At 36.7% G+C, this 15,642-nt stretch overlaps 1 protein-coding gene across 1 annotated transcript; it reads right to left on the minus strand.

The window, feature by feature from the left end:
- Window positions 1–596: 596 nt before the first annotated feature.
- Psn (presenilin) lies at window positions 597–14,212 on the minus strand. The gene is made up of 9 exons (XM_090112279.1): window positions 13,908–14,212; window positions 13,464–13,681; window positions 13,087–13,296; window positions 11,346–11,566; window positions 6,358–6,456; window positions 5,498–5,620; window positions 3,836–4,036; window positions 2,231–2,343; window positions 597–1,964 (listed from the first exon to the last, which is right to left on the minus strand). Exons 1-9 carry the CDS (start codon window positions 14,052–14,054, stop codon window positions 1,809–1,811), a joined length of 1,488 nt encoding a protein of 495 aa, XP_089968405.1. The 5' UTR covers window positions 14,055–14,212; the 3' UTR covers window positions 597–1,808.
- Window positions 14,213–15,642: the final 1,430 nt, after the last annotated feature.

Consider the following 15,642-nt stretch of genomic DNA (forward strand, 5'->3'; position numbering starts at 1 on the left):
CTGTGACCGAAAACGCGTTGTGACTTGTGAGCGTTTTTTTGTCTTTGAGATTTGAGCATAATATGACCTAGTTAGGGCTCCCACACATAAACACGATACGACGTCGCGTCGTACAACGATGCGGCGTCGTATCGTGTTTATGTGTGGGAGCCCTTATCGTGAAGTTATACAGGGCGATTCGTCCTCCCGGTAACCCGCCCGTATTAGCGGGCGGCGCCAGCAACCTGATGCAGAGGACGAATCGTCCTGAGCAGCATCCCCCACGCAGCCTCCTTCGGAGGCCGCGTGTGCGAAGACCACTCGCGCGTGAAACGACGCCGCATCGTTGTACGACGCGACGTCGTATCGTGTTTATGTGTGGGAGCCCTTATATATTATGACTAGCTGTGCACCGCGGTTTCACCCACATTGCTCCGCTCCTGTTGGTTTTAGCGTGATGATATAATTAACCTATATAGAATTTTCAAATCGGACCAGTAGTTCCTTAGATTAGCGCGTTCAAACAAACAAACTCTTCAGCTTTATAATATAATGTAAGAGTATAGATAAAGTATAGATAAAATCAAACTCATTTTCAATTTCACTTTATTTATTTCGGCAACACAGTAGTTATCGATAGAGGTTCTGTTAAAAATTAAAATTATGTTACATTATAATTAGCATCTTATAAATCATTGGAATGTGAAAAAAAATTATAATTAACATAAATATATAAAAAAAAACCTATATAATTTACAATGAGGTTAATATTAAGTTCGGAGTTCGGACTACATAATTCGTAACATTTTATACAATCGTTTCAAAGTATATTTTTCTAGCTAAGTTCTAAATAATTTTGTTATCTTACTAGAACATATATTATGGGACAAGTGAACTTGGCAATAAGCAGACTTAGTAGAAATATACGAAAAGTATTCTGTATTACAGGATTTCATAAATCCCAATAAAGATATAAAAATTAGCTTAGCAACAAATACTGATCTATTTGCGATATAAAGAAAAAGATATGTATTGATTTTTTAGTTTTATATTTCTGTGATTTTTTAGTTCTTAATACGGTTTATAGCTATCATCAAATTATGAGGAGATAGAGAGGAACCATATTAGGAGTGCATAGGTACTTCTGTATTTTGTTCCTTATTGCCATTAAGGTTAGGTACAATGTGATCTAACTTTTTTAACTATCTGCCCTAAGTAACTTGTTAACATCACATATAAATTATAATATATATTGAATATAGTTTGAAGTTTATTTGATAGTTCACTTGATCCATAATACTTACAAAACCACCAAATTTTCCATTTTATTTTCATTAAGATAAAGCTTTTCCATTCTTAAACTTTACTTCAAAGATATACAAAGTGGACTATTTGCACAATTTCATAATAATATGTACATTCTAGCAATCGTTCAATGATATCTATCCAACATTATTGCAATTTACTATTCTATGTAATATCTACAGTTATACAAGTTACAATGTATACAATTATTTTTCATACAGTGAAGATTATTTATACATCTTGCTAGAAATTATATTTGAATTTATAGTCTAAACATACTTTCAAACCCTTAATTGAAATCATCTAACCTTAAAACATATCGACAGAAATCTCATCAAAACTCATACCATGAATTTTTTAATATTTATTTTAATACTAAGACGAATTGTATAAAACAAAACATAAATTACATCGGTTGGATGATTTCCAATTTGAGGGCGATACAATTATAAATAAGTTACTTAAATACTACAAATGAATTAGTCTTTTCAGTATTCAAATTAAATTTATTATAAGGGCGGTAGCTAAATAAATATTTGTTCTGCCGCGAGTGCGTCTGCGAAGGGTTTGACGACGCCTCGTGTTGCGAAGTAGAATATCAGTCCGAAAGTTATAGATATAGGCAATGCTGGCAGGGCCTTCTTGAATATCGCTAACAGAAGCAGAGTGAGGCATAGACCCTGTGAAGAAAGATTGTAGTTTATTTTTCAATAAAATGTTGGAATATAATGTATAGTTGTATATTATGTCTATTCAGCTGCATCATCAATCTACGTAAAGTTCTAGTAAGTGAAAATGTAATCCGTTATTAAGAAAATAATTAAGCTTTTACTTCGATTGCGCAATTTTTTTTGAGGATATAAGCTGTAATGAATTTGTAAATAAAATGCATTATGCTGAGAAAAAATTAAAAAAATACATTTTTAATGAAAGTAAAGAAACTTACAATAAGTATAGCCACGAAACAGGCCAATGTAGTGTTCCAGTCACCGTACGAGCTCGCCTTTCCAACTAACACGCTGTAAAATATGAAGTCGCCCAAACCGAGTTTTACGCCCTCTGAAATAATAAATTTTTTTGTAGTAAAATTAATACAAAAGTTGTAGTCTCTATATAAAAAATGCCTATTTCCCTTGGTCAGGAGAAGGATCTCATGAAAGATACAACTCAATAAAATTGCGATCATGATTTTGATGGATGTATTGAATTAAAATTACGTAGTATCCGAAACCGATGGGCACTACCCAGTACAACGCAGCGTACCGCGCGAATGCGTGATCTAAAGTATGTAACTGCACGCGCCTGAATGCGCCTTTACACCTTGGCCACGGACACCGGCGGCGCGACCGACGGCGCGACGGGCGGCGCGGCAATTCGCGCGGCGCGGTAAGCATGCCACGGGCAGTTGCGTTCGCCGCCGCGACCAGTGTAGACCAGGAGACGAGATGGCTTTATCAAAGTTAGCTCGACGTTGTTTGGAGAGTAGCAGCTTTTTTGCTCAAGATTTAATGTTTGGAAGATATAGTGGAGTACACGAATTAAATAGAAATCGTGTTACAGACGGAGAATTCCACCAAAAATATGATAAATATAGGCATGATAAAAAATTATGTTGCGGGTGGCTAGACTTCCAAATAGCTGGTCTAGCTAGAATTTCTGCAATAAAAGCTTCCGTCTCCATTTTCGCGAAAAAAAAAACAAACTATTTTAAATTAAGTTCGCTCCGGGAGTAGTCGCCGCGTCTGCCGCTCGACTCCGTGGCCTGCGCCGTAATAACTCATACATTTGTTTCGATCGCTAGTCGTGCCGCGCGATTCGCTCGGGGAAATTCGCCGGTCGTCTCGCTGGTCGCCGCTGCGCGTGGCATGCCCAGTACATTTCCATACATTTGATTCATTCGCAAGACGCGCCGCCAGTCGCGCCGCGCGAATTTTCGCTATAGCGAATTGTCCGTGGCCAGCACGTTAATGTGTTGAACGAATGGTGTTTTCTAACAAACACATGCGCATTCACGCACTACGCTGCGTGATGCGCAAAATGACAATCGCCTAAAACGACACACGCACACATTTATAGTACAACCAAAAAGTCAAAGACTCGACTCTGGAACGGTCTCGGCTGTGAAGAGCCGCACGCACTCATGAGTACTTCTCGTGCGTATGGACACAGAATACATAATAGTAGCTAAACGCTACAGAACGGACACTCTCCGCCTCCCGTCAAAATTAAACACTTACCTCACCCCGCACGATCAGTCTAAAATGGTCCACATTTTTCTACAGGGACGATACGCAACGAAGATTGACAACATTAATCAAATTGACTTAAAGTAATTTTATTATTTTGGATTTGTGATTATCGTTTTTCGTAGAAAATGGATAGATATTGTGCTGTTTACGGATGTATTTCATCAGAAAAACGCGAATTTTTTTTTACGCTAGTCAAAAATGTGCCAACCATAAAGCGTTAACACACACATTTGCAGTCTCTACAGTGTGACTGTCAAAACGATAATTTTGTATGGAGTGTCCGGGGTGTGGTACGGACTCACTCTCATCGTCCAGCTCGTGGTGGTGCGGCGCGCGGTCGAGGCGCGTGGTGTATGTGGGCGGCGTGCTGTCCACGCGCAGCTGGCGGCCGGCTCGCGCGCGCCACGCGGAATCGAACCCGCCCTCGTCGCCGTCGCTCTCGCGCGAGCTCAGCCCCACCACTGCGCCCTCGCTCGCACAACGCACCAGACGACGAGAACGATCTGCTAGTATATACATTAATAGTAATAGTCAAGAAGCTTATATCTAATACACTGGAGATTGCACTATGACCATTAACTTGTAACAAGAAAATATGACGTTGGCCAAGATAGGTGTGAAAGGGATAAAAAAAAATACAGGCGTCATTCAACATCATATTTTCTTGTTACAAGTTAATGGTCATAGTGCAATCTCCAGTATATTAGATATAAGCTTCTTGGTAATAGTAATAACTCAGGCCCCGGAGGCCCGGAATCACAGACACAATAGAAAATCTATTGTGTCGTGGACCGATCGGGCCGATCGGGCCGTTCGGGGCTCAATGGGACTCAGTAGACACTCCCTTTGTATGTGAAAGAAGCAAAATATTATTGGAAGAGTTGTAACTACATTTTTGTTAATTTAACATTCATGTGCATGGTGTTAGTTATTTACATATTTACCATATTTATGTAAAATTGGAATGATGTTTGTTTAAAAATAGATATATATGCATATTTAGTACAATATTTTATTTATACATATTTAAAATATTAGTACATATATATTTTGATAATTAGCCGTGATTAGTATTTATTATAACAAGCAAAGTTTTAGATTGCGTAAGGAACCAACATCTTTGTGCTTGGACTTCATCAACATTACTCAATAACATAAGTACAGTTCGATTCAAACTTAATGGCGGTTCGGAAGTTAGCAGCGAATGCACGAGCGCGCGGGTATTCTGCGCATCAGACCGTTCGATGTTCCGAGCCGCCATTAAGGGGCTGACAACACCAATTTGAAGTTATTTAAGCAGTTTTTTAGGAAAAGATATTTATTCTAGCCCATCAAAAAAAATATATGTTAATATTCAACATATTTCGAAGACCGTGGGCGGATTCGATACATAATTGGACGAAATCGGATCGATTGAAAATAATTGCAAAGATTGGTCTTAAAATCATCATTAAACGATTCTATGTCTTTATTTTTTTGACGTACGGGTCTGCAATTTAAAACACGAAGTCAACATATTCATACCTGAAACTCTAACGAGTCATCTTAATATATTATATAAATCTCGTGTCACAATGTTTGTCCTCAATGGACTCCTAAACCACTTAACCGATTATAATAAAATTCGCACACCATGTACAGTTCGATCCAACTTGAGAGATAGGATAGTTTAAACATGTAGGTACCACGGGCGAAGCCGGGGCGGACCACTAGTATTTCGTATATGACCCACACTTTTCCTTAAATCACTTTCTTATTATTTTCTTCTACGTCCTGGCCTCGCCAAGTAACAGTGATATTGCGCTCTCGTTTGGGCACACTGTCCAATCGTATGGGAGTAAAGGAGAGCGCAATCACTGTTAAATTTTCTCTTAACAGCCCCTTAAGTTTGAATCGTACTATACACTTGACGTCACAAAACTACGTTGGTTCGTTAGCAACTTCAGTTAGTATCGTGCACCGACCATGCGGGTTGAGAGGGCGCAGCTCCCGCTCGCGCGGCTCACCTCGGGCCGCGCGCTCGTCCCGCGCGCCGCTCGCCGCCCCGCCCTCCGCGCCAGCCGCCACCAGGCAGTACATCACCGTCGCTGGAATATTATTATACTTTAAAATGAGCTGAAAGGAGAATGGGCATTTTACTATAGAAGTTGGGCCTGAACACTTGATTTGGACCAATACACATGAGATATTGTTTTTAATAGATCATAGCACACACATAACGGGAAAAATATATATAAAAAAATATTCAACCGGGTTTTTGTACAGTCACATCAAGTTTTATTTTGTCTTAACCCAAGTTTCAGGCCCAATTTGACGCGTCCTCCTTTGTACCATGTCTTGGTAATTACCAAATATATATTTCTGCTCACAAATACACTATTTGCTAAACGTTTGAATAACACCCATTATTAAGCATAGGTATTATAAGTTTACATTTATCATATATTTGTTTTTATTAAACTTAGTCTTCCAGTTTAGGGCAAACAGAAGACCAGACTGAGCTTTGTTTTATAATACATATGTAGTGAAATTGATTATTGATATTTAAATTGTGCATATATTATGTTCAAAATCTCACTACTAAAGGATTCATGTTTGTAAAAAATAATTTATGTACAATTGAAATGGCAGTATATGTGATATAAATATTCAATATTGTATATTAACACCTTAATATGACCATATACAAGCAAATAAACAGATTTGATTTGATTTGATCAAAAATATACTTTATATTCATGAAATGTTGTTTTTCTCCCAATTTCAGGAAAGTACATACCATACCCTGTAATTTGAAATGTTCTAATTCCAGTTAAATACTCACAGGAATAAATAAGAGCTGGAAATATAGGTTCATTTCTTTCCTGTGCAGTCTCCACTAATATCCTAAGTGGTCCTTTAGGAGTCAATACAGCTACAAGATCTGTAATAAAATTATTATATTAACATACATCATAGAAAAGGAAGAGGGTAAATAAAAAAAAAAAATTATAAACAATGTGTTTTCAAAATTTACTTTTGATTTGGATTTTTTGTTATTCAGTTACTTTAAAAATATCTAAATATGGTTTTTACCTTCTAACTTATGTATCACATTCAACATTATTAATCATCAGTTCATTATTGTATAATAAGCATGTAATTGTCAACTATAAAATTATGTCAAAATTTGTCGGTGTTCAAGTCTGTCTGTATACCCATCAATATTTTAGTTATAAGTCTGTAGTTAATTATATGATATCTGTATCACGCTCTCTTAATAATTTAATTTCTCCTATATTCTTACTTACCGGGTTTTTAAACAATTATGCACTAATCAAAGTCATCATAAATTCACTCTTAAAAACACAAGCATATTGCAATGATTAAAACAAAACATATTAAATTAGGTCTCTTAAACCCGGGTTCACTTGTAAACAAACATGATGAATTTATAGCAGCTATATCCAGAGAATCTCCGGACATAGTTGCTATAAATGAAACTTGGATAAGAAGCGGCCAAGAAGGCTTAGCCCCCCAGGTACCAGGTTATGAGTTTCGCAACTCTCCTCGTAAACACAATCTCAAGGCACGCGGTGGTGGGGTCGGGTTTTTTTGTAAACTAGGAATTTCTTTCAGAATTTTGGCTTTTCCTGTGATTGATGATACAGTGGAACAAATGTGGCTATCTATACACTTAAATGGGAATCGTTTAATAATTGGAACAGCTTACAAGCCTCCTTGGGTTAACACAGAATTGTTCCTAGATGCGTTGACCTCCTCAATTAATTCGTTTAATGACTACAGCTATCTCCTCTTAATGGGTGATTTCAATATCAATTTATTGAATGAGCATGATGGGAAAACTTTGCAATTAAATCAATTTCTATATTACTCCGGTCTAAAAAATTACGTGCAGTCACCTACACATATCACTCCTCACAGTGAATCGTTAATAGATCTTGTATGTACAGATGCCCCGGTAGTGAGTATAGTTAACCATCGAATTCCTACATTAGGTGCACATTCCCTTATTGTTACTGAGTTAAAAATTAAAAGACAAAAAATTCCACCCAAATATATTAAATATCGTCCCTTAAAAAATATACCTATTAGTTCATTTAACTCTGATTTAAATTCTATCAACTGGGATCTCTTTCTAAAGCAGGATTGCGTAAATGACTCGGTTAAATTATTCAATGGTATCATTCTTAATCTGTTCGATAAATATGCACCCACTAAAACTTCAATTATCAGAAAACCGCTTCCACCTTGGTTCACAAGCAATTTGCAGTATATGATTTCTTTACGCGATAAAGCACACAGAAAATATCAAGATTCAAAATCAGATGTCCATAAAGAAGCTTACAAAAGTCTCAAGCAGTTAGTCAATTGTGCTTTTTTCAATGAAAAAAACCGGCCAAGTGCGAGTCGGACTCGCGCACCGAGGGTTCCGTACAAACCTGCAATATTTTTTTTCACGGGTGAAAGGCAATTAGATGTAAGTATTTGATATGAATTTCAACTTGATAGCTCTACGCGTTCATGAGGAAAAAAGTAATAAGTTTATATTTATTAAAAAATAAATATATATTTTGTAATGTAACTAAAAATTTAAGGTTTTCGGAATTTTTCCTTTATGTGTGCTATAAAACGTTGCTTCATGCCAAATTTCAAGATTCTAGGTCGACTGGAAGTACCCTTTAGGTTTTGATTCCCTTGCGAGTACTTGCGAGTTTCAAAATATGCAGCTTAAATTGCTGTTTCTTTTGATTGCGTTGACATAGAAGTTTGATTTTGTTACAGCTTAAAGGTATTATAGACCTGAGTATTTGGTATGAATTTCAATTTAATACCTCTACGCGTTTATGAGGAAATGGGTAGTAAGTATAAAATTATTAAAAAAATATATATTATGTGATGTAACTAAAAATTTATGGTTTTCGTAATTTTTCCTTTATCTATGCTATAAGACGTTGCTTCGTACCAAATTTCAAGATTCTGAGTTCACGGGAAGCACCCTGTAGGTTTTGATTCCCTTGCAAGTGTCGAAAATTTGCGGCATAAACGGCTGTATCTTTTGATTGCATTGGCTTAGAAGTTTGATTTTTTCATAGCTTCAAGGGACAGTAGACCTGAGTAATTGATATAAATTTCAGCTTCATACCTCCACGCGTTCCTGAGAAAAAGGGTCTTGACAGACGGACGGACGGACGGACGGACAGACGGACAACAAAGTGATCCTATAAGGGTTCCGTTTTTTCCTTTTGAGGTACGGAACCCTAAAAAGGGCATTCTTTAATCATAATATAAACAGTAATTTAAACAACCCAAAAGCATTATGGAAAAATCTAAAGAGATCTGTTCTACCTAACTTTAAATCTAACACATCACTACCACATACTTTTAATGACCCCGATAAAATTAATACTCATTTTCTCAATATTCCAGGAGATAACAAAGCAGATACAAATACAGTTCTCCATTTTAATTCAAAAAAATTTTCAAACGCTACATTTTCGTTTACATCTGTTAGTGAAGACAGCATAGCTAAAATTATTTTTTCAATTGATTCAAATGCAGTGGGGTCTGACGAAATTAATAGAGATATGATCATATTGACATTACCTCATTCATTAAAATTCATAACCAATTTAATCAACAGATCGCTTGCTTCAGGTGTCTTTCCCTCTCTTTGGAAAAATGCTTTAATTCATCCCCTCCCCAAGGTTAACAATTGTTCAGATTTAAAGGACCTACGTCCGATTAGTATTTTGCCCTACCTGTCGAAAATACTAGAGAAAGTAGTTCAAAAGCAGCTTGTGCATTACTGTGAATCCAATAACATATTTCCATCTCTACAATCAGGGTTCAGGGCTAAACATGGGACCTCAACAGCTCTCTTTGATGTTATTGATAAAATTCTTGCATCTCAAGATAAAGGCTTTGGAACTGTCCTAACTCTTTTGGACTTCTCTCGTGCTTTCGACAGTATTAACATCTCCCTCCTTTTAGCTAAGCTATCGTACTACGGATTTGACTCAAATACTGTTGACTGGTTTAAAAGCTATTTGGAAAATCGTACTCAACAAGTTCTTTTACGTAATCCTAATGGCAACAATATACTTTCAAAATCTATGAAAGTTACCAGAGGAGTACCTCAAGGTAGTATTTTAGGGCCTATCCTGTTTATATTGTACACAGCAGACATTACACAGTCAATTAAACATTGTCAATTTCACTTATATGCCGATGACCTTCAACTTCTCATTCCTATCAGCAGGGACAATTTTGATGAGACTATCACGAAACTTAATTCGGATTTAAATAATATTTCATGTTGGTCTAATAATAACTCTTTAGTGTTAAATCCGATAAAATCTAAATTCATGATCGTTGGTTCCAAAAAACAGGTCAATTGTTTATCACAGTTAAAACCTAAAATTTGTATCGATAACTTACCTCTCGAATGTGTCAATCAGGTGCGCAACCTCGGTATTGAAATGGATAATAATTTGAAATTTGAAGCCCATGTGTTAAACGTTACTCGAAATTGCTTTTATCGTATTAAAGTTTTATATCTTATGCGCATTCGCCTATGTGAAACTCTAGTCTTGTCCAAACTAAACTATGCTCTGGCAGTTTATGGTCCTTGTTTGCTTCAAAGAACACAACGTCTCCTTCAGAGAGTGCAAAATGCTTGTGCACGATATTGCTTTCAGATTCCTCCAAGAACACATATCTCACCATACCTAAACATGCATAACCTACTTAACATGAAAAACCGTCAAAAACTTTACTTTGCCAGTCTCCTTTTTGACGTTATTAAATTTAAAAAACCTTCTTATTTATATGATAAACTTTTATGGAGGTCCTCCAAAGCCTCGAGTGAATGTAGGTCATGCACAAATATTTTTTCTGTGCCTAAATACAAAACAGCCGCCTTTAGAGGAAGTTTTAGATTTCTTGCTACGAAATGCTGGAATGATATCCCGCCTCCTATTCGAAATTCTCAATCAAGGGACACTTTTAAAAAGAAGTTGAAAGCTTATTTTCTCGTTATTCAAAAACAGTCTACATAAATACCTATAGTTATTTTCTGTGTTTAATAATATCTACTATAAACTATAACCTCCTTGATATTCATTAAAATTGTGTCCTTCTTTTACTTTATCTATATTCTACGTTTTATATATTATTGTTCTGGAAAGGATGTCTTTAACTTCTTCTACGTACTTGGCGTTGGCAATATAAATTCATAAATTACACATAAATTCATTATTACACACTATTTATTTTTTATTACTGATTCGTTTCCTCTCAACTCACTCAGCGGATTTTACGTTCTGACTGGCAAACTATGTTACATACTTCATACATCAAAATCTTCTTACTTTATTGTAATACTGTATAGCATAATTTAGTCCGTTCCTTAAAATTATACCTAATTTTATTAGTCACTCCTCTCTACTTATATGGTGCTGACAGAATAACAGCGTTACAGCCTCAGCTGTAACATTCATGCTGAGTCAGTAATCCTTTTCCCTGAGGTGATACAGATATAATATAATATTATTACGTCTACACAATATATTGTTTTACCCAGTTATACCTTGTTTTTTAAGTTATAAGTATTTTCTGTATCTAATGTACTGTATCATTTTTTGGGAATAAATGTGTTTCTATTTCTATTTCTATTTCTATTTCAACACTAAAACTGACCAATAGGACAAGAAATTGTTTACACTTAATTTTTTATTTCTTTCCTTGATAACAAGCAAAAGCAAGTTCAATAGCGTTGATACTCTATATGAAATCTTATTCAACACTTACCCCAAATAGAAATAACTGCAAGCACAGCCCAGGTTGTCCATTCAGGTAGATATTTAATGAAAACCAATGCCATCAATGCAGCTATGAATATTAAGTACGCCTGCTGCAACCTCAGTGGCCCCTTCCAGTGAATAACCATCATTCCAACCACACCAAAATTCCACAGTACAAATGATAGTGTGATATAATCCATGGGTATGTTATATGCTCGAAGGGCTTCCCTTAAAAAATAATTTATATTTAAATAAATAACAATACTTTTATTACAATATCATTTTTCACCCCTTCTATTTAACCATCATCTTCAATAATTATCTACAATAATCTTTCACCTGTTATAATGGAACAATTAATACTCATTGGTCTAAGATCCGAACATAGGTCGACCTTCACCGGCGTGATAATAGAATGAGACCAATTTTATAATAAACTAGCGGTCCGCCCCGGCTTCGCCCGTGGTACATATTTATGTTTTCTCTACATAAGAACCATCCTGGTACTTCAAGGAATATAATAAAAAAAGAATTATCGAAATCGGTCCACCCGTTCTCGAGTTATGCGCTTACCAACACATTTTGCGATTCATTTTTATATTATAAGATTTAGTGTATTAAAAATGTATTAAAAATGGGTTGACTGGGAAAATCCTGGACAGGACATTTTAAATGAATTAAAAAAAAACATTTTTTTTTAATTAATTGCAGTATCAAGATAATAAAAAAAATAATAATAGAAGTATGAAACCTACAGAATGTGCAGTCATAGTCGTTTTCTAATATTTACCGGGACAAACGGCTAGGTTGGCAGGTATAAACCGGTATGTCGGTACCAGTTACTTTCACTTGATAGGATGATGAAAAAAAAATTTTGTCAGCGCTGTTTTATTACAAAATTATTTTATTATCTCGAAACTGCAATTAATAAAAAATGAAAATAAATTCATTAAAAATGTCCTGTCCAGGATTTTCCCAGTCAACCCATTTATAATACATTTTTTAATACACTAAATTTATTATAAAATTGGTCTCATTCCATTATCACGCCGGTGAAGGTCGACCTATGTTCGGATCTTAGACTACATGTGAAACAAGAAACTGCTTTATCCTGCCAAATTATGCAACAGTCATGCTTATAATTTTATTTTTATCAAATATAAAAAAATAGCATAAAAGCACTTTATTCTCTCAGCCAAATTATGTCTTAAACATTTTCTATACAGTGAAGCTGTTTGTACTATACTAAGTCATACCTAGTAAAGAAGCAAATGAATTACTTAGGCGATCTTCACACTGCCCCGCATCATGCTGCATGTTGCGTGTCGAAGCACCTACGCGCGTTCCTGCGGGAGTGCAGATCTGCATCATCGTGCGGGTTTTTTGCGCACTCACGCGCGTAGGTGCGTTTGTAGATTCACGCACGGCAGCTCTCATTTATTCGCCGTTCTCTGTGGTGGTCGTACAATACTGAGCATCACGACGCGCGGCACTGCGGGTTCGGTGTGCCATACCTTGCGTCTCGCCCCGCACCTATGCGCGGGGATGCATGTTTCTCCGCGTGTATGCGCGTGATCCGCATGTACGCGCGTGGTTGCATTTTCAGTGTGTTGGACTGTGCGTGTTTTCTATACAAACGGAGATACTTACAAGTAACGTTAAACACGCAGTCACGCAACATGCAGCGTGGTGCGGGGCAGTGTGAAGATCGCTTTAGCATATTTACATATAAATTGATATGTACTCACTCAATGTATAGATAAGAAAAAAGAAACAGCAGCATTAGTGATGATAATATAAGCCAGCCATGGATAACTCTGTAGCATCTCTTTTTATAAAGGACTATAAGCAAAACTGTCATCATGGCTATCACACACAAAAGAATCATAGAGTTGGCAAGAGCATTCCAAACTTTTGTGACTGCATATGGACTTTCTTCATGAAATGGTGTATAGGCCCTGGAAACATAACATTTTTTAATAATTTTATACAAATAAGGAATCAATATTTTTAAATATCATGCATCATAGAGGTCACCAAATGGCAGACAAATGTTCATATTCAGAATGTTAACTTACTTCATGCATACTTATTCAATAATATCTTTGATAAATCTCATACTCACAAATAAACATCCTTCACTGAGTAGAATCTTATAGAAGATATAGTGGCAACAACAACAATCATACACAAAGTCACAGGCACAAAAAGTTTGATAACATGTCGTGCCCCATATTTGAGTTCTAATTCTTCACCAAGTTGAGGAGCCTGAGAAGGGCCAGGAGCGTTAGGGCCGGAGCCGCCTACTGCACTCGACATATTTTCTTCGGTTTGAACCACTGTCTGTAACATTTAAAAAAACTTATTGTTTGTATGTTTATATCCATATATCTTTTAAATCTAGAAAATAAATTGGATGCAAATAAACTTTTAGCACTTTCGTATGCATAACACCATCTGGGGATTTAAACTATACATAACAACAATCATTTCGTTATTAGAAACAATATATACGATTAGTCACTGATAAAAGTAGCGGATGTCACTTTGAATGCATACAAATTCTCACCCCATAATTTCGCTGAGGGTCTGCTTTAGTTTTCCTCTTCCTAGCAATTCTCTCAGCTATTTCCCTATCGGATCGGGCTTCTGCGATGTGGCCGTCCATCAGTGCAGTGCGCTCGGTGGCTTCTCTATCGTTTTCCGTGTCACTCATCCATAAAAATTGTCACGCACATTATTCACAAAGTTATATGTATAATCATTTATGAGTTATTGGTTAAAACTACGTAAAATTACTTTTCAACAATACACAATCAGCTTTTCACTTCTCTGTTTCATTCGTACAAAAAATAACTATAAAAATTAAAAACGTCATGAGACATGAACATGAAATTCAACGACAGCTATACACAGACTATAATAAATGCCAAATGTGAAATGCTACAGATAATATAAATTGTGAACCAATGAATATTATGGCTGGTTCACACTTTGATTAGTGCGAGTGCAGGTGATGAGTAGGACTACGTGTGGACAGCGACTGTTTAGTGCGAGTGTTTAGTAGGCTGTGTAGTAAAGTGAATAGAAGCGTGTTCTATTTTTTTGCGAGTGGACTGCGAGTAGCCACGTCCCGCGCGCCCTCCCTTCCCCCTCACTCGCAGTGTGCCTGCCTAAACACGTCTGGACAGGAGTGTTTAGTGTTTAGTGTTTAGCGTGGTGTGTAGCGTCGCGAATTTCACCATTGTCCTGCACTCGCACTAATCACCTGCACTCGCAGTTGAATTGGACACTACTCGCACTACACACCTGCACTCGCACTAATCACCTGCACTCCGCACTAATCAAAGTGTGAACCAGCCTTTATGGCTGGTTCACACTTTGATTAGTGCGAGTGCAGGTGATAAGTAGTACTACGTGTGGACAGCGACTGTTTAGTGCGAGTGTTTAGTAGGCTGTGTAGTATGGCTGGTTCACACTTTGATTAGTGTGAGTGCAGGTGATTAGTGCGAGTGCAGGTGTGTAGTGCGAGTAGTGTCCAATTGACTGCGAGTGCAGGTGATTAGTGCGAGTGCAGGTGTGTAGTGCGAGTAGTGTCCAATTGACTGCGAGTGAAGGTGATTAGTGCGAGTGCAGGCACGCTGCGAGTGAGGGGGAAGGGAGGGCGCGCGGGACGTGGCTACTCGCAGTCCACTCACAAAAAAATAGAACACGCTTCTATTCACTTTACGGCAACAGATAGACAAAAATTTGTTACTTGCACAGTTACTTGTATAATTTCTTTTGATTTTTATTAAATATATTAATAGAATTGAACTCCTGATAGTGAAAAAGGCCCATCAACTTTGGGCTCATTAATACATTTGGCAAATCATTTTTATTTATTTGTGATAAATATTTATAAATCTTACATATGGCTAGTCTTTAACAAATCCCACTTTGAACTTTTTAGCGAAATATCGCTAAAAAGTTCAAAGTGGGATCTATTGATCAGAGCGACATCTGCTGCAAAAGTACTTTATTTATGGTCGGTTCGGAGCTTCACCGATGTGTTCACCGACCATCAGTGCGTACGTCAGTCGCGCTTGTCATATGGAAATAAGCGTGCGTATATATGGTCGGTCTAGCTATGAACGGTTTTATGAATTTCCATACATATGACAAGCGCGACTGACGTACGCACTGATGGTCGGTGAAGCTCTGCAACCGGCCTATAAAATAAAAAACACTGTAATAAACACTTTCCCATCTGACTTTCTTTACTCTTGGTAAAACTCGGTATAAATAATGAAAACAAATCTCAA

Source organism: Colias eurytheme, chromosome 18 (assembly GCF_061535395.1).
Source record: "Colias eurytheme isolate Ceu_HAF_F1 chromosome 18, ilColEury1 Martin Lab GWU primary, whole genome shotgun sequence".
Taxonomy (NCBI): Eukaryota; Metazoa; Arthropoda; class Insecta; order Lepidoptera; family Pieridae; genus Colias; species Colias eurytheme.

Bases quoted from the DNA above. Each gene is read 5' to 3' on its own strand.
- Psn (XM_090112279.1), bottom strand. From the start codon at position 14,054: ATGAGTGACACGGAAAACGATAGAGAAGCCACCGAGCGCACTGCACTG. The intron at 6,457-11,345 runs GTAAGTGTTGAA...ATTTTATTACAG, and splicing joins TGCAGTTATTTCTATTTGGG to ATCTTGTAGCTGTATTGACT. The intron at 1,965-2,230 runs GTAAGTTTCTTT...CTTTCTTCACAG, and splicing joins GTTTCGTGGCTATACTTATT to GGTCTATGCCTCACTCTGCT.